At 36.7% G+C, this 21,785-nt stretch overlaps 1 protein-coding gene across 4 annotated transcripts in view; it reads right to left on the reverse strand.

The window, feature by feature from the left end:
• The window catches only part of DOCK4 (dedicator of cytokinesis 4), a 224,507-nt gene that overhangs the window by 135,906 nt on the left and 66,816 nt on the right, over positions 1 to 21,785 (reverse strand). For all 4 annotated transcript variants that reach the window (XM_088054848.1, XM_088054845.1, XM_088054847.1 and 1 more), the window contains exons 2-6: positions 7,903 to 7,986; positions 6,839 to 6,879; positions 4,458 to 4,513; positions 2,702 to 2,798; positions 896 to 1,044 (exon numbers count right to left, since the gene is read on the reverse strand). In XM_088054848.1, the coding sequence (XP_087910974.1) occupies positions 896 to 1,044; positions 2,702 to 2,798; positions 4,458 to 4,513; positions 6,839 to 6,879; positions 7,903 to 7,986 (427 nt within the window). The remainder of the gene's footprint in view (positions 1 to 895; positions 1,045 to 2,701; positions 2,799 to 4,457; positions 4,514 to 6,838; positions 6,880 to 7,902; positions 7,987 to 21,785) is intronic.

Genomic DNA, 21,785 nt, shown 5'->3' on the forward strand with positions numbered 1-21,785 from the left:
AATTTATTTTCAGCACAGCAGCAAGCAATAATGTTTAAGAACACAAAGACATGACGGCAGTCATGCTGAATTTAGCAAAATTCACAAGATTAGAAAGTTTTTCAAAAATATGTTTTAAAGAGCAGGAACTGTCCATGTCAAAAACCTTCACAATTAATTCCATCCAGTTTCTGCAAAATTCTAAGCAGACAGGTAATCATACACATTTAGTCACAACCCTTTCACTCTGTTAGGTAGTTATGCTTTCACACAGCTGTAGAAACCCTGGAAATTCAATTAATTCTACTATGGAATATTGCTCCCTTTAGTTAGCATTTAGCTGTATAAATATATGCTAAAGATACTTTGGAAGCAGCACCTAAATGCCAGAAAGTGTTTTTTTCTTGCTTAAAAAAAAGTAAGATAATACAATTTGTGTTAGCCCATTTCAGCTATTCAGATTAAAGAAAGATGCAGAGCACAGTAGCTGGATGTATATTAGAGATGCCCAAGCAGGAACTAAATAGTGTGACCAAGTTAAAACAGAAGCAATGTCAACCAACATAGTTTCAGTTAGAGCACAAAGCTATGCTAAATGCATCATCCAGGTATCATGTGTATTAAAAAGATGTAAAATGCTGCTTCAGATTTTTGAATCAATTGGAATCAATGCAATTCTCTTATAGATAGTACTACTGCTACGTAAATTACACTGATATAAAAAAGCAGAATAAAACAATAAGCAACATTTCACTGTCAAAACATAAGTGGACATAAAAATAATGAAGGAGAAAGTCCATTTAAAAAAAAGGTAACGCTAGTTAGAAATTCGTTCTTTAGTTCAGCATTTTACAATCAGCCTAAAGAACTGGCTTTACAACTTCAATACATTAAATTTATCTATATTCACACTCACTCGTTGCCCCAGTCCAGACGAGCAGTGATGTGTCGCTTGACATCCTTCATTCGATCATGGGTGAGGTGGCCAACAAGGACCTGCCTGCGCAGGTCCAGGATTTCATTCATTATGTGCCACAGCCGGTGAAAGAGATCCCCCTCATTCCTCTGTGAGATAAAAATATGATTGCCTCTATATCACCTGTATAAGCTGGTAATCCTAATAAATACATTCATGATGAGGAAATTAGGAAAACTCTTTTTTGCCCTTACTTAGTCTTTTATCCCACTGCGACCATTTTACCTGCATGTGAGTGTGTGCATGTAAAATAATTTCAGACCTTGCCACAGACCTTGTCTCTGCACCGCACCCATTCCAATATTCCAGTCCAACTCCTTGTGTCTCTCTCACGCTAAATTAATCTAATGTACGTTACAGGCATGACAAAAATTCAACAAAAAATGCTCACGCGTTTCACAACAAAGCATAGGTTTGTACCAAGAGCATGTTCATTCTGTGCTGCTGTCTCATCCAAACTGAATATATCATCTGTATTTCAAGACTATCTGAACTCATACACTTAAGAGATAGAAAAAGCAATAGCTCTGAGCATTCAATCTCTGAACCACAGTGTAAATTTCTTTTAACCTTCCCTTGCATTGATATAACTCTACACACTACCTAATCATAAATAAATAGTATCACGTAGACAGAATCTTGTCCAGACAGTTCTTCTTTATCTAACTGTGAAGTAGGAAAAATTATATGAATATGACTGCTTTGAAACCACATCCTCCTACTCTAATTATATACCAGCTAAGGGCATAACAATTTCCCATAAATGAACCTCAGTTCTGGAAGAATCTATTAACCCTTCCTTTACTAATTTCTAAGTAGTTTTACATAGTTTTTTTGAGAACCTTTAACCTGACAAAATTACTACAACCTTCATCTAAGTGATTCATCACACAAAGTTGAAAAAACACTCCTATTAAGATTTATTCTGTTAATTCTTGCCAAAAACCCTAAGCACATTTCCCTTCTCCTTCTTCCTATGAACGAAAGGCATACAAATAAAGTCCAGCTACTTCTGCTGTGTAAGTTAAACCTAAAATTCATTTAGAAGTACCATTATTCTCCATCAACAACTTTTATATTCCAAGCACTTTGAAAAATTGCAATTTGATAAATCTGCTCTTTTTACTTTACGTTCATTCACTTCAGAAGCTCGCTAAAAGGGCATTAATTTATTGTCTGTCTTGGCTTTCAGTATGGTAAGGAAGCAAACCAGGGTAATTCCGAACATGCAATAACGACAGCAGTGAAGAAAAATGTTTCCAAAAAGAGAAACAACTGCTGTAACAACAAGAGGGAAATTTGAACATTATAAGTAAAAGAAAACCATGGGAAAAAATGGTCATAGAAAGAGCCCTTGAATTAGAGACAAGAGACAAAAAGGAATTAGTAGGAACTTTATAGAGTATGCTTTCACAATTTTCCATTAGATGCTGGTACATACAGCTTTCATTTCTGCAGTCAAAAAACCTAATTGAATAATCAGTAATTCAGGTGCATCTTTGGTCCTGCTATCTGATAAGTCCTACTGAAGTATACTGTTATTATTCATGTGAATCCAAGAGACATGCTAGTAACACTATGAAGCTCAAAATAAAATTTCAAGGTATTAATAAAAGAATTAAAAAGAAACTGAACGTGATGGGTTTTTTTTCTGAAATATATACTTCAACTAAACCAGAGCATTTAAACAAAAGTGCACCTTTTGAGATGACATTAAATCAAATCAATATTATTCAGGGTACTTGCCACATAGAGTTGCTTCCACATAGTTCCCCAGTCTCTTAGAGTTGATGTCATTTCTGTAATAACAGAATCTTCTGTTGGAATAACCATTTCAAATTGTCTGTAACATGCAGAAGAACACATGATATGGCACAAGCATTACTAATCCCATTGCAGTTACTAACACGTAGACTTCCTACTGCCAACAGTGATGTCTGTTAACTGACACGAGCTCTCCTTCAGACCATTACACTTTTTATTTATTTATTACATCCCCATGGAAAAACTTTGGGTGAAAATAGTTTAATCCCCACACAAAGTCTTGGCCCTAGAGAAGTCAAGGTGAGTTGTTTTCACTATGAGATAAGCATATCAAGAACTACTTTCACAGCAGAATAAATCCCATAGTTTTCAAAGGGATCTTGACACTTCAGCTTTTCATGCCTGGATTACTTTTTTCATGATATCTTGTCTCTCTTACTAAATTAACATAACAATTTGACAACTCTTGGCCATGATGTGCAGCAGTGAATATAGCCTGAATGAGAAACAACCTAAAAAAGGAAATTGATGCAACAAAGATTGAACTCCATGCAAGTTCTGTCATGGTTTCCCCTAGCAAAAATTATTCTGCTTTTAAATTTTATTTTATTGTCATGGCTTACAATTCTGTTTCATTGAACCTTCAGTTTTAGCTACAGCTTTAAAAGGAGGAAAGGACCCTAGAGCATGACAAACCACATGTGGCTCTAACTTCATAGTGGACAACAGGGAGTTTAACAGTAATGTGGGGACATTTTCACCTGTGAGAATTAAACTTCTTTTAGTATTACTACAGTCTTCCTCATTATTGCTAACCATCATGAATAATGGATCTTCAATGCGCTCATTCATGCTCCCAAAACAAAGACCACTTCATGTTCAGGCATCCATCTATTATGAGAAATGCCCTTACCTAAACAGTTTTCAAACTGTTTTGTATCAGCTCTCTACTAATAATTCCAAATAAAGGATACAGTATGAACAATTACAAAGTAAATAAAAAAAACTGTTAAGCTAAGATCACTGAAAATTTTTAAGCTTTAAATTTTTAAAAGTGATACCATCAAGGTAAGTTGTACACATCAAAAAAACCAAAAAAAACCAGTGTTTTTTTAAGTCAGACAATGTGAATTCCAGAACAAAATTTTGAAACTAATTTTAACCAATGGCTCTGCTTTTTATCAACTCTTCTAAATGTGAAAACATATCAGCTGTTGTCAAAAATAAATATTGGCTGTCCATCACCTGAAGAAAAGAAGTAAAGGAAAAAGCTTCTCTATTCATTTACAGGTTTAGCAAAATCTTTTGCCATTAAACTGATACATTATTTTACCCATTTTTTTGTAAAATGGCACCTGTCTACCACGCTAGAGCTACTGCCCACAAATAAAACAGCTATTTTAATTTAACAGCAGGTTAAAAGACAGCTTATGGACAGAATAATTTCTTCAAATTAAGGCAGTGCCATTTTCAAGCCAAACTTAACATGTTTTCCCTTTTCTCTAGACAATGCAGAATGATATTTCCAATTGTATTCAGTGTCTTTTCTGGATACAGCATTCCAATTTTATGCCCATGCAGGAATATCAGGTTAGCTCAAGACAACTATTTGAAGTCCTCTGGCAGTAAGCTGAAGATATCATAACATAACTAAATTATTTCCTTTATAAGCAAAAGATTTTTGGTACAACTAATTGACTGTGTTTAAATATTTGAAATCAGAACATTTCACACATACCCTTTGTTCTTAACACATGCATTCTTCAAGTGAATGTAGTTAGATGGAAATATGCCCTGAAAAATAAAAAAGTTTAGGGAAAAATAGTGCCCTTACATGAGTTTGGCATTCCATTTAGTATCATTCAATATGCAAATGAATGCTGAATTCAAAGTCTTCCAAATAATTAACAAACACAAACAAGGAAAGAATGCAATAAATACTCAGTATAGCTCTATCAGAAACTAAAATGCCATGTTCAGTAGAGTTTAAATTGTTCAACACTTCAGAAAATTAGAAGATAAACACATGTAGAACATGCAGAAGATTGAGAGCTCCCTTATGGCAGATGGTTTTATTCATTTTTCCCACCTTGAAAAGAAACAGACCAGCTGTGGGAGATAATGCCTTATCAACCCCATCTTAAAAATAAGGATTTTCAAACAGGAATTTTTAAAACTAAGCAGAGTAAATGAAGTTAACAATATTGAATTAAAAGAAAGTCAAGTAAATAAAGAAAATCAAAATAAAGTCTACTTTGCTGGCTAGTCTGCCTGCAGTGCACAGGAAAGTTGTGGTAGATGCCTATCAAAGAGCCCGTGTCTGCCGGGAGCGGCCCTCTTCCAGTTGTTTAAGGGCACCATTCTCTTGAACACGCAGCATTGCTGCCACAGTCCTATTGCTCTTACAGCACACTGACCTTCACAAATCAGAACCAGCAAAATGAAGCAAGTCAGCTCCAAGCTTCTGGCTGGGAAAATAATACACTACAGCTCAAGCAGTGACAGAAAACACATATACTGTCTCCATAACAAGCACAGCTGCGCACAGCTTTCCTTTGTGATGATGAGGTCCCATTTTCTCCTCACACAGCCATTAGGCTTTCGAAAAAACCAAATCTACTATGTAGAGGCAACTGCCCTCTTAAATGCATCTACTCTTCTGTAATGCAAAGTAGCTCAGGGAGCATGTCCCAGGGACAGTAGGAGCCAGAGCCCCACAGGTGAGACAGCGTGTCAGGGGACAGGACGGTCCTTATGGCATATGCACCCTCTCTGCAGACCTGCTGCCACAGGGAACTTCCTCCAGGGTCAAAACTGCCAGAATAACACAGCAAGAATCTTGACAGAGCAATACCAACAGCAAGGGGAGTTACAAGGTGCTCTTAGGATTTTACTTTTGGAGAGACTCCCTTCAAAAATCCAATTCAGAAAACTGTTTGCATTCACACTAGGAAAACAGAGAATATATATCTCATCTCTTCACACATCAAGTCATGTTTAGAAAACCTATTCATAACTTCCATCACACATTTGACAGACCACAAAGCAAGACTGACAGCAAGCATGTGGTGAGAATTGCAACAAAAGACACAAAAGATGCAATAGCAAACCACAACTGCTCATGTCTTATAAATCAAACTGTAACACACATCGATGAGGTAAAAGTAGTAAACATCATATTAGACTCTGTGGCTAAATTTATTGTTTGCATCGACCTTCCACATAAAGAAAGGAAATTTTCTAAGATTAGAGATCACAGGCCTTGGTACAAAAGGCCAAGAACTTGATATGAGCCCCTAGAAACTTTTGAAATTAATGTGTGTGTGCCGTTTTTTGAAGCTGAACATGGAAATGAGGACAGAAAAAGAAGAGCAAAGCTTACAATGCAGGTTAAAAGATCAAGACAATATAAGATCTTTCTTTCCTGTGAAAAACAAAATCTGTGCAGTCCCAGAGGCAAGACAACAGGAGAAGTTAAGAAAATAGAAGGACAAATAAGACAAGTAAAACTTAAACATACAACACAAACAGATACTGAAACATAAATTTCAGTAACTTTTCATGTCTGAATGCAGAAGAAATAAATCAGTGAAGTCTGGTTTAGAATACTATGCTACTACAGAAACCAAAGACTACACATCAAAGAAAACCAAAATGAACCATATATTTTACGTGACAACACATATCTTTTATTCAATTGATACTCTGCGTGTGGCTCCTATAAACTGGCTGTCTCCACTGGCTGCTCTAAATTAATTCACAGCATCAAGAAGAAGAGACACAGTTTAAACAACTTTTCCAACAGTGTTTACAGTTTGTATTCTCAGTAGTCTCTTCCCTTCAACTTAGCTTCCTCTGAGTGGAAAATCTAAAATTTTAAAATGAAAGAAAATTCACCACAGCCCTAGATTTGTAAAATGTATTATCCTAATACATAGAAGCATTTCAGAAAGGTAATCCATGTCCAAATCTAATTAAAGTAGTACCAATAATATACTTAACACTAAGCTCTGGTTTTCTCTTAAGAGTAAATATCATACACTTACAAGCAGATTATTAATTTTTAAAAAGTAAATATACATTTTTGCCCAAGAATGCAAAACTGCAATTGACCTTTACCTTAACATTGGGGTTTTTTAAGGCAAATCCTCTGTACCATCCTGTGAAGAAAGCACATATTGCTTTTTAAAGTGTGCAAATCATTTACATATGTAAAACAGATTTCATCTTTCCCTTTTGGACAGATATGACAATTTCACAGTGCTGTCAGACTATATTAATTTAAAAGATTTTTCCATACAGTATAAGGTATTTAATTTAAACCAGTTCATATTTGGATGACTTCATTCACACAATTTCAGGAATTACTCTTTAACCCTGTACCCCTAAATGTTTCTAACAATGTAACCTAGCTAAATTCTGCATTGGACACCACACTGGTCTAAACAGTTTCTTACTCAAAATATTTGCAAATCATTTCTGGACTTCAGGTTCTACACCTATCAACTACAATGCTATATGAAATTCATAATTTACCTGATTAAACAGAATAGATCCTATGCCTTCTAAAAGAACATTTCTTACAAGCTTTACCATATATGATCCTGATATGATATTAAAGAAAAAACAACCTATATGATCCTAAATTATAAAAAAATAATTTAAAATTATTTTAAAAACCAATGTGCTGAGTTTTATGTGTTAAGGAGGCAGATTATGAAAAGAAAATGCAACTTTCTTTCTCTGACACTAACAACAGACATTTGCTAAAATTATATTTGCATTCTCTAAGGCCAAACAGAGGTAGAGAGAATGCTTACACTGCTTTAAGATTCAAAGCTGTGAATTTAAATTAATTTGAAAATGTCTTGATGGCAGCCAGGTTTCCCTCAGAAATACCAAGAAAGCAGAAGAATCATGAGAGACTTCCTTTCTTTTATAACACTTATCCTCTGTAAATGTTTATTAAACAGAGAGATTAAATAAAAATCAATGTACTGCAAATTAATTATTATAGAGATTAGAGCTCACTGGAGCTGTGGGAAAAAAATTAAGAGGCCAATATGTATTATATTATTGACTTCAAAAATGTGTTACCTTAAGAAAATAAATTAATATTAATGGGGTTCAAACCATCAATACACAAAACTTAAAATTATCACTGGAATCACCTTTGAACTCACCATCACATTTCTCTAATATTTGAACGGTGTCTCCAATCTCCAGTGATAGGCCATGTGGGACTGTCCCTCGAAAGCCAGCAATTACTGAAAAATATAATATGTTTCAATTATTTGCAACATTAAAATACAAATTAATATTCCTACTGTTAACAAAATTGTCTATTACTATGAGAAGTTGCATCTTAGCACAAACAGGCTAACTCAAATTTAATAAAGTGTGAAAAAAGTCAAAAGAAAGAATCATTAAGCCAATTTTCTGAGCAGAAAATTCAAAGCACAGGACTCAGAAAAAAACCTAGGCACAGCCTTACGATGCATGAATGGAAAGCCTGTCCTGGAGAACACCATTAGCTAGATCATAAGTACCCCGAAGGACAGAAAGCGTTTTATTCCAAATGCTTACACTAACATGCATCAGACCTCAGAATTCCGCAAGCTGAAAGTGACAATATGTGCCAATATTTTTGGTGCCATCCATACCACTCACACACCATGAAAAGCAAACCTTATTTCACATTTGCTTAATGGATGCTATAGACCCAGCACTCCATGTATCCCAAATGTGAGGAAATGGTTGGGGGGTGGAGACCACTAAAGCATGTTGTTCACTCCAATACATCAAGTGCACACTGAGCTTCCCCTGCAGCTTCACCAAAGCCATTGAAGGGAGGTCATGAGCTCAGGCTGGGACAAGAGCTACAGAAATGGAGCTGGAGAGAAAATATGCTTCAGAAACTAAACATCCACCAGAGCAGTGATGTTCCCAAATACTTACAATGGCCAAATATTAAGTCTTGTATTGTTACTTCTAAAACAATAGACTGCTATTTTTTCACTCAGAATCAAAACAGAATACCCAAAAGCCACTCAAAGAGCTCACTCCTAAAAATGCTAAAAATCCATTAATGTGCTAAATAGCAATTCAGCTATTCAATTCTGTTCTTACTGTACTTGAAATGCTGAATTAAAATATTGCCTAGTTCAGGCCATGAGACCAAGCAATAGTGCTTTTGATTTTCTGTATTGTAATCTTTCAGAGCTTAATTTTGAAATGGAAAACAGCATATCCACCAGGGCATGATGCACAAAAAGACTCTGTAGCCTAACAGCAGTCTTACTGATGTCAAATATCTACCCATCTAGACAAGAAACGCCAAACCTCATACAAAAAAAAGAAAGCACACTAACTGAGAGGCAAGACAACAAAACTTCACACATAAAAGCCAAAAGGATATGCATATATGCAAGGACATATATAAGCTCTTGCCTGCTGCTGGAGGTCTACCCTGCCACAAGCAGACACTACACTCAAACACAGCATAACCTGTCATCCACCATCTGTGCCTGCCACATTGCTCATCAAAGGCAGCAGGAGAGATTAGCTGTCAGCAACCACAGAAACTGAAAATTCATTTGTGAATCTTCAGAAGAAAGGTTCAGATTTTAAGAGTAAACCAACCAACAGGATATGGTTTATGCTATAGGATGGCATGCTTAAAATTGCACACAGAGTACATTTTTGCCAAATCCTTCTTCAGAATTTGAAGACTTCAAAACTCAGTGTATTCACTAATCACTTCACTCATGAGAAGATCATCACTGTGCTTAACCCACAGTCTTTATCCCTTTGAAAAAATCCTGTGAGAGTATATCCCTGGACAGTCTCTAAATGCTTGATACATGAGATCAGTATTTATAGTATTGAACCTCCTCAAGAATGTGTATTGAACCATTCATCTTGGTGCTACTCCCACTCTTCCATTTTTTTACACTGAACTGAATACTGTGAGGGATGCAGCATGAACTAAAAAGCTACTTTGGTTCCACACCATGATCAAGTACACCATTTTTAAAGCAGTTTAATAGCAAGACAGCATTACTACAGTGAGAAAGTTTGTCTAAGAGTTGGAAAAAACCAAGAATTTTTCAATTAATTCTTTTACAAAGATCTGAAAATTAACACAGTTTATTAACTATGAAGAAATAAAAATAGAAAGGAAACTCCTTGCATATCAATGTGATGTACATCTAAATTCTGCTGTGGCACTGGAATGACAGAAATCACTCTGATCACTTTTCTAGTTTGAAAGAAGCAAAATTTAAATATAAAGCCTGCCAAAATAGCATGTACAGCAACCAAAATAAAATTAAGGAATTAACTGAAAGAAGTATGCAAAACCAAACCCTCATCTGTTATTACAGTCGTGAGATATCTTATTTTTAAACTCCATGAAACAAAATATGACAGTAATTTTCTCCTTAAGAGCCAATATATCGTGTCACAGTGTTATGATTTGACTTTTCTGTGACATTCCCCGTTTTTATTATTTAGTTACTAGAGTTGTTAAAGAGCTTTTTCTTTTTCTCTTCTTTTTTTATATATGTTTAAAAAAAAAGCTTTCAGAACAAAAAAAAAAAAAAAAAGATTTAAATCTGACACAGTGCAGAAAATAGCTAGAAATCATTTTAGAGCATGTATAGAAGAACAAAATTATACCTTGAAATATCTTCTAGAAGGACGGCCTGCAGAGAACCAAAAAAAGAAAGAAAGAAACAGGGGCATCATCTTTACCTCTGAGCACATTCACCTGATACACTTGAAAAACTCTCCCTGGATTCTTGTGGAGCAAGGTCAGGCTCAAAGCAGGTAGCCTGTGGTGTTTAGCAGTGCCGATCAAAGTGAAATAAAGAGCATTGCAGAGCAGCAGAGGATTTAACGAAAAGCACAGGAATGCACAGATAAACTTACCTCACAAATGTTTACTTTGCAATAATCAAGTCATGCTACAGAACTGGGACTGACACAGAAGGTGGCCATCGGAACAACCAATAACAATAGATGAGTGCTGAAGTACTCAACTTTTTTGCCTTGGTCTTCAATGGCAACCTCTCTTCCCACACTCCTGGAGTGAATGGGCAGCAAGATAGGGACTGGGGGAGCAAAGTCCTTCACTCTAAATGTCAGGTCCATAACCACCTGAGAAACCTGAATGCATGTAAGTGAATGGGGACCTGATGAGGCACATCCCAGAATCCTGAGGGAATTGGCTAATGTAGTAATAGACTATTTACAAGAGCAGGTAGCAGCGATAGGACAAAGGGGAATGGCTTCAAACTGAAGGACTGTAGGTTTAGTTCACACAATAGAAAAAATTCTTTACTATGAGGGTAGTGAGGCACTGGAACAGGTTGCCCAGAGAAGTTGTGGACGTGGATTCCTGTGAGCACTTAAGACAAGGTTTTGAATGGAGCTCTGAGCAACTTGGTCTAGTGAAAGTGTCCCTGCCCACAGCAGTGGGATTGAAACAATATGATTTTTAAGGTCCCTTCCAATCCTTCTATGATTCTGTAGATTCTATAGAACGCTATAAAATCTACAGATTCTTCTACTCTATGATTCATGTCTTTTTAGTTTATCTGTGCTGTATATACATAAATTGACTACAGGAAGGATAACAGTTAAGGCATGTAAGGAGGTAGCTGCTGTTCCACCAGGAAGATCCCAGGATTCAGCTAGGACATGGGGTTCTTAAGTAAGCCACAATATAAATTTCATGTACTAAATGTCTCATCCTCTTCTCCAGTGACCACACTGTTCTGCAAAAACAGATGGTCCTTAATTCTTTCTTCTAGTAGTGGAAGTATATAATTAATCACTCTGCAGTGACCATGGCTTAAAGTATTCTCAAGCTAATTTAAGAGCAGTACATATTTATCATACTCATAGAAATAGACTTTTTTTATATACAGCATTCAATGGCCCATAGGCATCATATAAGTCTCATTTTAATTCTTCTAACAACAATAGCTGTTGTGACTATCACTTTCTCTCTCTTCAATTGCAACTGTATACCAGAGACCTTGAAAAGGAAGATGGACAGGAGAAGAAAAATCTACTCTGAATACAGATCATTTACCAATACCTGCAGTCATTGCAGATGGACTGTCACATGCACATCCCCAGGAGTTATGTGTCAAAACCACATCTAGATATATTTTCTGTCATTGTAGTAGCTGAAGGTCAGAAAAATGTCCTTTTCAAGCACAGGAGCAGTGACTGATATCCTCTTCAATCACCTCTTGGCCACAGGAGAAATATGGAACTCCACAATAAAAATTTGTAGCAGGATATGTCCTCAGAACTATTTTAGAAACGGAGTTCAAATACTGTAGTCAGCTGGCTTTATTAAATATTTTCTGGCTGCCAAAGGATGCTCAGAGAATCAGAAAGCAAGACAACAACACAGGATACAAAAACATAAACTATACAGAAGGTGAAATCATATGGTGAGAACTATAGTGACATGCAGTATTAAAGCAACTTCAGTTTCAGTTTGGTTTGCTTTGCTCCTAAGTTCAGCTTCTCAAAACAAAGTTCATCTTTGTGCTCTCATTCAAAATCCCTGGTTGGATGTGCTCACTGTTGGACAGTTCTGCATACGGAAGTGCCTGGTGTGTGAAAAGATCCATCCAAGCCCAAGGTTAAGCCCTCTTAATTAAAGCTTAAACTAAGTGGGGGGGGTTACGGTGCAGCTTCTGCTCATCTACAGCACTGATAGCATTGCTGCTCTATAAACTGAAACAAGGTATTTTTCTGCTTGCAACACTAGTGTATACAAGCCTTACCTGCAAGTTAGCATTATAAAGAGGATTTGAGACACCCACAGCAAGCTGGTTTCATGGCTGGCTTGACTATGTTTTCAAGATGAAAATGTCTCCCCACAAAGGGTATGACATGACATGGTGCTCAAGCTGCCCTTGTCACAAGTTAGAATTAAGGTCATCACCACGAAAGGAGACACACATTACATTCAGTTCTGGGCTGTGTGGCAGGACATACACCCCCATATGAGGGGATAAAAAGTCATATCTACAGCAACTACTTGATGTTCAAAAATGAGCAATTGTATGACAAAAGCATGCTTGGGTTTCACTTAATAAAAAACAGTTCTTCAAGTGAAGAGAGAAGAGTGGGGAAAAGATGTGAGATAGAAGAAGACAAATTACTGTAATAATTAATTATTACTTGGCCATATTCTGCATGCAAAGTGCTTGAGTGAAAAACAGACTCTAGATCAATGCTAGAACATTGCATTGTTCTAGCATTGGCCCAGTTCAGAAAGATGGCACATAAAGCACACAGAAATGTGGTGAGTACACACAAGGTGATCAGATTTGAAGGGTGAGAACACTGTGTCAGAGGGACTGGCTTTGACAGCGAACAAGATGCTCTGCTAGAAAAGGAATGGATTAGCTGGCAACAGGGGTGGTTGGCCCACTCCAAAGTTTTGCTTGGGGTGATATTCTTAAAATTTTTATGCCTGAAATAACTGGAGATCTGCATATAAGAACTAATGAGGCAGACACTGTTGTTCTTTTCCTCCTAACAGATGGCCAGAAGCTATTATTGATTCCAGATATTATCTGCTATAATTGAAATCAGGTCCTCTTGGTAGCAAAAGTAATTTTTACAGTTTTTATTCTGGACTTTAAAGTGCCACTCTCTTGAGGGATCAAGACTTTCAGGAACAACTATTTCAAGGGGGTTTGCTTCTATTCAACAGTTGGAAACAAAAAGAAATTAAAAGCTGTAACAAATGAAATTGGGATGTTTCTAACATTATGAAGTTATTATATTGGTTAAAACAGTCATTAATATTGTATTTTGGCTTGATGATGGAAAACTGAACTTGCTTTTGTGCAGGTTTTTAGTTGATGAGTAATGACATGTATATATTACCTTCAAGGAAGGTTCTGATTCAGTGGTCTTTTTGCAGAAATATAAAAACTATCCTTTGATAGGGCCTTATGCATAGGAAGTGCAACAGACATCTGGCACTGTGAGCAGCTTCAGAAAATGCAACTTCATCTTGACAACAACCATTATTAAAAAAGAATAAAAATCTATCAACAACTCTCCTGAGCACACCATTTGTGAGTTCACATCTGAAGCTACTGACCGCTGGCAGGCAATGCAAGCATCCAACTCTCAGCATTTTGTGGCACAGGGATCTCCTGAGCCAGACAGGGTATGTCTGTGTTTAACAACCATGGATGCATTTTTCTTCTATGAAATTTCCTAACTAGGATTTATATATATCATAATATCAGTGTCCACAAACTTTCAGTCAGCTTTCCAGTTTAAGTACGCTCATGCAAGAATAAAGTTTTCCTTTCATTTCACAGTGCAATTTCTTGTACCCTTGCTCTTGCAAGCCAGTTTGAACAAGAAATCTCTTGTCACCCTCTCTGCTGTGCATTTTCAGGGTGAAGCCTTTTGTCCTCAAAAGAAGCTGAAGGACCTTTTCAGGTTTCTAAATAGGCAGGATTCCTAGCAGCAGAAACACACGGAGGCATGCAGCTCTGCTAATGCGAAATGGCCAGAGCTGACTGTAAAAGGCCATCACGTGCATTGAGCTCTGCCTACATATGAATTGATCTGGACGGAGTGGAACAACAGCACAGCTACAGGCTTGTGCTTCTAAACCACGAGTTAATTCAGGCATCTGTTCATAATGCATTGTGCTGCCCACAGACACCCCAGGAGGCTTGCTGCAAACCAGCAACAAGGTAATGAAGGCGGCGACAGAAAAGAGAGAGGGAGCGGGGTGGGGAATCGATTCACTCTCCTTTCAATAAACACAATATATACAAATGTTAGTTTTAATAACAGAAGTGATCCTTAAATCTCTTGCAGATTACCAAGGATAAACACTTTCACATTCGTATTGAAATAAAAGAATGTGTGTTCTCTTGCCTGTGTACACCACAACTAAAAGGATCAAATGCATAGTTCAGATAATGACAGCTCAGTGTGACTTTTGAATATTGCAAGTGCTGCTCACATGCAGCAGTCAGTTTTCTTAGATGAGAGCTTGCACAGAATTTTCCTAACAGGATATTTATTGAACAGCTATGAATGAAAATATGTCAAGGCACATCAAAAAGCATCAAAACATTTTGCATCAATGTCCAAGCATTGGAAATACTGTACAAAGTAAATCAGATATAGAAAAGTAGTCTCTCCAGTTGCATGTAAAACAAAAATCTGTAATTCCTACTTCTAATAGCACTGACTACCTGTACAGATAAGGCAAATGCCACGACTAAAATACACAAAGGACACGGAGCTGCAGCAGATTGTATTACCTCCTGTGCCCGACTCAACATTTGAACTCAGCAAGGTAATCGCTTTCAAATCCCTGATTACAATGTTGCCAAAAACCATAGGACAGTTCTAACACAGATAATCAGTTTAGTGTGAATGTCTGAATGCTTGTCAAGCTCTCTTCATCCTGCATCTCAGCTACAGGCAGGCATGTTATAATCTCTTTGATGACAGCCTGATCGGTTCTCCCAATATCTGCAAACGATTTTGTTAACTCTTTGCTTTGGGTACATTAGGCATTAGGACTATATATATTAAAACACAGCACTAAAAGTAACAAATGATGATAATACCTACTTGTCATTGAGAACGGCTGTCCATCTAGAACACCAAAACCAGAATAATTCAGCATGCACCACCAGTATCCCTGTCCTTGCAGGTATGAGATTTCATTAATTGTTTTCTTTCTTCTATCAAACATCGAGTTAAGTCCTTTATATTCCTTGAAATCCTGCTTGATATCTTTTTATGTCTACATCTTGTCTCTGCTAAGAGATTTTCTTGATATGCATTAGTTCTGGAACAAGGAATTTAAAAGTAAAAAGAAAATAAAACAAAAAGGTCTTTACAAGTCCAGAAAATCTAGTACAAATTAAGAGTTTATGAATAAATTACACAACTCTTCCCATGAATTTGCTCAGGAATGTCCTCTTGTTCCTCAGAAGGAATGTAAGAACTACCAGAGACATCATGGAAGACGGCAAAGTGGACTCCACGCAAACAGGTGTAGTTTTCATGCATTTAATCAAATAATGAAAAAGGAAGTAGTCTGCAGCCAGTTCAAACAGTTGGTCTCACTTTATTTCTTTACTGTAGAGCTAGAGATGCAGTATCAATGCATTAAGACTGCCATGTTAAACAGGAAAGATTAAATGTGAATTTTCTTTTATTACTTGGAAACAGCAACAACTTAAAAATCCAGCTAGTAGAAAGGAGTAAGTGAAAAAAGTAGGTTATGTTCAGATAACATTATCTGTAAGAACAACCTCTTTTAGCTAAAAATAACTGTGACTTTTATTAAGACAAAGTATTTCCAAAGTTCTAATAATTTTTAAACTTTGTTAAAGAATTGCCTTAATTATTAATAGCATGATCAAAAGAAAGAGTTACAACTATTTACTTGGAAAAGTATTTATGTTTCATTCCTAGCCTCTGGGGAAACAAAGTTTCTCAGAAAAATCAAATAAACCATCAAGGGGTCTTCTAACTTCCCGTGTCAGGTATGATAAAGAAGGAAGATGAGAGAACATAGCCACAAGCTGTTCAGGTTAGAATTCAAGAGGAATTTCTTCACAGAAAGGGTTGTTAAACATTGAAAAAGACTGCTCAGGGAGGTGGTGGAGTCACCATCCCTAGAGGTATTCAAGAGACAACTGGACATGGCACTTAGTGTTCTGATCGAATTGACAGAGGGGTGATTGATCAAAGGTTGGATCTGATAATCTTAGAGATCTTTTCCAACCCAAATGATTCTGTGATGTATCCACAGAACAAGTGCATTATCTCAGGTCTAACAAAGCCAACAGAGCCGCAAATGCCAGATCTCGTGGCAGCTCCCCGGTACATTTTGTACTTCATTAAAGCTCACCAAAACCTCCAAAAACTTAAGAGACACAAAGTTCTACATTGTTTCAAATATGGATCTATGGTGTAATTTTGTATCTGCCAGAGGGTTTGCTGGCTACATGTCATATCCCTACAAAGCCGGCAGAAACTGAAGCAGAAAATGAACAGCCTCACATGATTATAAACACAGGAGTTATCTTCCAGAAAAAAGTTAAATTTTTCCAGAATAATAGGATGATAATTATTTCAAAGAGGGCCTTGAATACAAGAGTAGGTGCTTACAATTGAATGCTGAATAATAATGTCAGAAGAGTGGGTATGGTCCAAAGTCTAATAACCACACATTTCCCTATTCTCCTCTTTCTTCCCCAAAAGCATTATAACACAACGTGCTTCTCTGAACTCGGGGGACATCATTTCAGAGCCCGGAACAAACTTTAAGTAGCACCATGCAAACTCAAGCTCAGGAGAGCTGTACTCTTATGGACTGCAAGGAAAAGACAACCACTGTGCAAGCTGCAAGAATGACTCTTCACCAACTATGAGAGGGACCCAAGAGGAACACAGGAACACAACAGTGCAGTAGCTCAAAAACTCCATGTGCTTGGTATTAAAGACTTTGGTAAATGAGACTGGCTCCCCCTTAAAATTGCACTGTTTGCTCCCATTCAAGCATTACAGGAAGCCAAGAAAAGCAGAGCATAAATTTTCTTCACTAATACAAGAGACAGGACACCCGTCTTCCACAACAAAGTTTCATCATAGAGATGAAACACTTTCCAGGTATTTTGTATGCAGTTTTGTACTTCCTTTGGAAGAGAAGAGTTTAATTCCGTATTTGACCTGTCATCAGCTCAAGACAATTAAAAGAAAAAACAACTCAACAAACATACTGGAAAACTCTAACACACAAAACATAACAAAAAAAATCAACATTTTCAATGGCATTTCTTCTCAACTTGTCTGGTATTATTTTTCAGTTGAGTTTTAGTTTCCTGCTAAGCTGCATTTCTCTGATATTCAACAATATAATTCTAAATTCATTCTAAGTACTTTCTTTTTACTAATAAGACTTCTGTTTACTTTGACTTCAGCCTTCATGCAATATTCTCTATAGCATTTTATAATTAAATATTCTGCTTTTGTAAGCTATGAGCCATGCTGCTACTTACAAAGAACATTTATTAAATATTTTTTTGCTGCACTTCAACAATTATTGCAATATGGTATTTTCCAGAAAGGAAACAAAAACCTTATCAACTTAGGCAATAAGCAAATTGTGCAATTTAGCTAACAAGAAAAATAAACTGCAATTGTGAGCTTCTTTAGCCTGTCCCACAGATCAGACAATTCTCTGTAGATAAAAATATCAGTAAATCTTTTTAAAGAAAGGAAATTTGGCAAGGTGTGGAAGTGCAACTAAGGAAGACGATTACAAATCACTTACAAGTACCCTGACATATGCTTTTTTATCTTAAATGAGGCAGAACTTTCTTGATCTAGTGTAATTGAGAGGCATTTCAAATACGCTGGAATACAGCTATCAGGACTAGTAAAGTCAAACTACTTCCTCCTGGGAAAATCCTCAGAGACAGCTGAATGCAAATTTAAACATCCCACTCTGGCTTTAAGCTGGTTTATTAGGTTTAATGGTTGGAAATAACCACTGCACTTTTCAGCCTGATTTCAACAGCTGAGCCAGCAGAATTCAGTGCATTTAGCCCTGCAGGGTTTCATCACTAATCCATAATCTCCATGAAGTTAAAACTTCAGGGATATTTAAAGAAATCCTACAATCATTTAAAAATGTGTGACCAAATAGAAATGCAACAAGTACATGTACTTTTTTTCCCTACTCAAAGTTCAAAAAAAACCTACCTGGATGTATAATTTTAACAGTGCTTCTGTGGCACAGTGCACTTTCAAAAATCAAAGTGTAGGGTCTTCTTGCAAAGTCAGAGTCTTCACTTTCTGCTCATGCTTGCTTAAGAACAGTGCCTGTTACTCCAAAATTAAGAGAGTTTAGGTTGAGTTGGCAAATGTTTATAAATGCACAAAAGAACATGAGAAAAATATATCTGAAAATTATATGCAACCAATTAAGAGAATGAAAATTGCTGACAAGGGGTTGATGTGATGGGGGTAGGAAGTATATGAGCCAACAGTCCTCTTTAAAGTTTTATATTACAATTCACTGATTCATCTGAACTTATATCCTTTTTTTTTTTTTTTTTTTTTTTTGTAGTACTTCAAGAGACAGGATAGTTCTTTTGTTTTTTAACACCTTGGAAGAGCCACAAAAAATACCTGCCAATGTAGCTCCTCTGGATTTGGCACAGAAGCCAAGGAATACATTCAGATACCGCAGGTGCAGAAAAACGTGAAAAACAATGATGCCGTTCTAAGAAATTAGTACTGTGAGACACACACTATCATCTGGCACCATAAAATACTTCCTGAGGGAAACTAATCACAGTTTTGACAAGCAACTGGGCAGTGCCAGACAAACCAGACACAGGGACTTATTGTCTTTAAGTATTAAGGCATTTTTCAACCCTTCTCCAGTTGAAAGAACATACAGGACTCTCTCCTGAAACTTAAAAACAAAAACTCTCTTTTGTACCTAAGAAAAATTGGAAGAGACAGGTAAAAAGACTTTTGTGTCAATCCAGTGTCTGCCAGCAGGTTAGGAAGAATGCTGAAATAAGCTAACAGAAATTAAGGAGATTTGCAATCTATCCACTTGGCCACTGTCCACGCCATTAAGCCAGAAGCCACGTGTTTGTTTTGCACTGACTCCAGCTACACAACTCACAGAGTTAAAGAAAAAGACCCTGCCAAACTTCACTTGAGTGTGGCATGGACAAGGCAGGGAATGAAGGGAAAAGTCAAGGCAAGACCTTCAGCAAAGAAGTGCAGAGCTCCCTCCCTAGGAGGGGCCATTCCTGGGGAGGGACAGCAAACAAACTGCAACTCCAGGGCTACACTTTGCCACTGTGCCACAGAGCCATCGCACCACATCACACACACCTGATAGAATTAACACACTGACTTAAAACCATTAATTTTCTCAAATACTGTGGGGTTTTTCCCTACAATTAATAACCTCCAAATACAGTAACACAGACCTTTTGGGATTTGTCTGGGAGCTAAAGTACGGAAAAGTCAAAACTGAGTTTTTCTCCCATGTTTGAAAAGAACTGACACAAGAATATGGAACTCATGCAGACATCTGTGTCTTGATTCAGCTTGATAGTTTTTCATGTCTGTACTCCACCAAGCAGTTTCTGGTCTCAACTTCAGCTTCAGTAGCAAAATACATGTGTAGAACATTAGTAAATTAGACAAACAGTATACTGTAAGGTTGTTTTTAAAAGTGAGTGAAATAAGGCCTTAGGACTGATAAGATGAACATTATGTGGCATGTCTACTATAGAGAGATGCCTTTTTTTAAAAAAAAAACAACTTTCAAAGGCACTGAAAAAAAAAAACCAGTTGCTGTGAGGGAAACCAAATGGTGAAACTGAGGATGGTTAATCACAAACATATACAAAAACAGTAACTTTCTGCTTCAGATTTGATTCAGCCATTGGTTTTGATCTACATCATAATTCCAGTCACTAATTAAAACAATTACAAATGTGTAAATAATCAACAACACACCTGGCCTGAAATGGGCTTATTTTTCCTAACATCAAATTGAAGGGACCAAATGAAAAAAAAATGTCATTTTTTCTTGCAGGAAGAAAGCAGGAGTAAAAAGAGCAGGAAGGGATTTGCAGCACAATACACAGTTAAACTTGGGGAGGAAAAGGAAAGTAAGAGGCACACCAAGGCCTGCAACTTGCTTTTAACTTCCTTAAATAATTTCAATTCACTTATTAAAGACATGCTATTTATTAACTCTAAAATTACCACCCAAATTAAAAGGAATCCCTTTTCCACTTCACTAGGATTGCTTGAAAGGTCAGCCAACAATCACTGCTGCGCTCGGACAGAAATTCATTATTTCCAGCCAGCAGTAATGCTAATGGCTATGGTAATTACAGTCACTGGTGGTTTGGTTACTTGTTGTGCCAGAAAGAGATACCATTATGTGACCAACACAATCCTACCTAATCCTTGAAGGCTTGCATATAAACCACAGAGGTGTCACAGAAAGGAAATTATATATGAGCAAAATCAGTGAAGTGTTAGAACTTCCATACTTGTTTTCTAAAATGCATGGAAATTAGATGATTTAATGCTTTCAGTCTCCAAAAAGGATGGGAGATGTCAAGTGAGCCAAAACAGAATATTCCTGCTCGGGTACATCTTGTAAAATTTGCAGCCTTTGCATTTCAGCTGCATTAGACATGAGAAGACACACTATGAATTTTATTTGGAAATGCCCCTACCAACGCTTTACCTTTTCTGAAAGATTTCATCTTAACTCTATCATTTCTATTTTACTGTTTCGATTCCTTGTCCTCCCTTTGTCATTTTAAGGATTGAAAAAAACACAAACACTGGCACATAGTGTGATCAAGAAGTGATGGAAAATTTAGAATTAAATTAAATTGAAGAGATTTAATTAGTACCTTTGTAAAAGCAGCACAGTGGTACCTGGGACACAGAAAGGACCTGACCTTAAGTGTGAAGATTGTTCAGCACTACAAATACTAAACTGATCAATGGAATTATTGTAATGTAGGGCAAACATGTGCCAAAGACTAAAATACCACCTAAACCATTCAACCTTCCAACTTGCTCTGCCCAGTTTGGTCTTTGAATGCACTCCATCAGGAACTAGGGATTTACATTAAATATTCTGGGCTGACCTGGTTTCATCAAAGTTAGCCCTATTTAAAACTTGTCTGGCTAGGACTAGAAAGTGGAATTAGGTAACAGGACAAGGGTGTTCTGAGTTTTCTGGCTTGGGGTAGGTTTTCCTCCTTCAGTAATTCTTAAAATATATTCAATTTGTTCCAAAATTATTGAAAAGAAAAAGGTCTCTGGTTTTAGCAATACAAAAGCTAACCCAACGTATAGCAGAGCAAAATCTGGAACAGGTCAGATAGACATGGTTTATCTTATTCCTCATGAATTTAGGGTAGTAGTAAATGAAAAAAGAGCTCTTCAGTTTTGTCTCCTCCCTTATTAAAACTTC

Source organism: Pseudopodoces humilis, chromosome 5 (genome assembly GCF_049639895.1).
Source record: "Pseudopodoces humilis isolate 2021_Gansu_Grassland_sample_001 chromosome 5, ASM4963989v1, whole genome shotgun sequence".
Lineage (NCBI taxonomy): Eukaryota > Metazoa > Chordata > Aves > Passeriformes > Paridae > Pseudopodoces > Pseudopodoces humilis.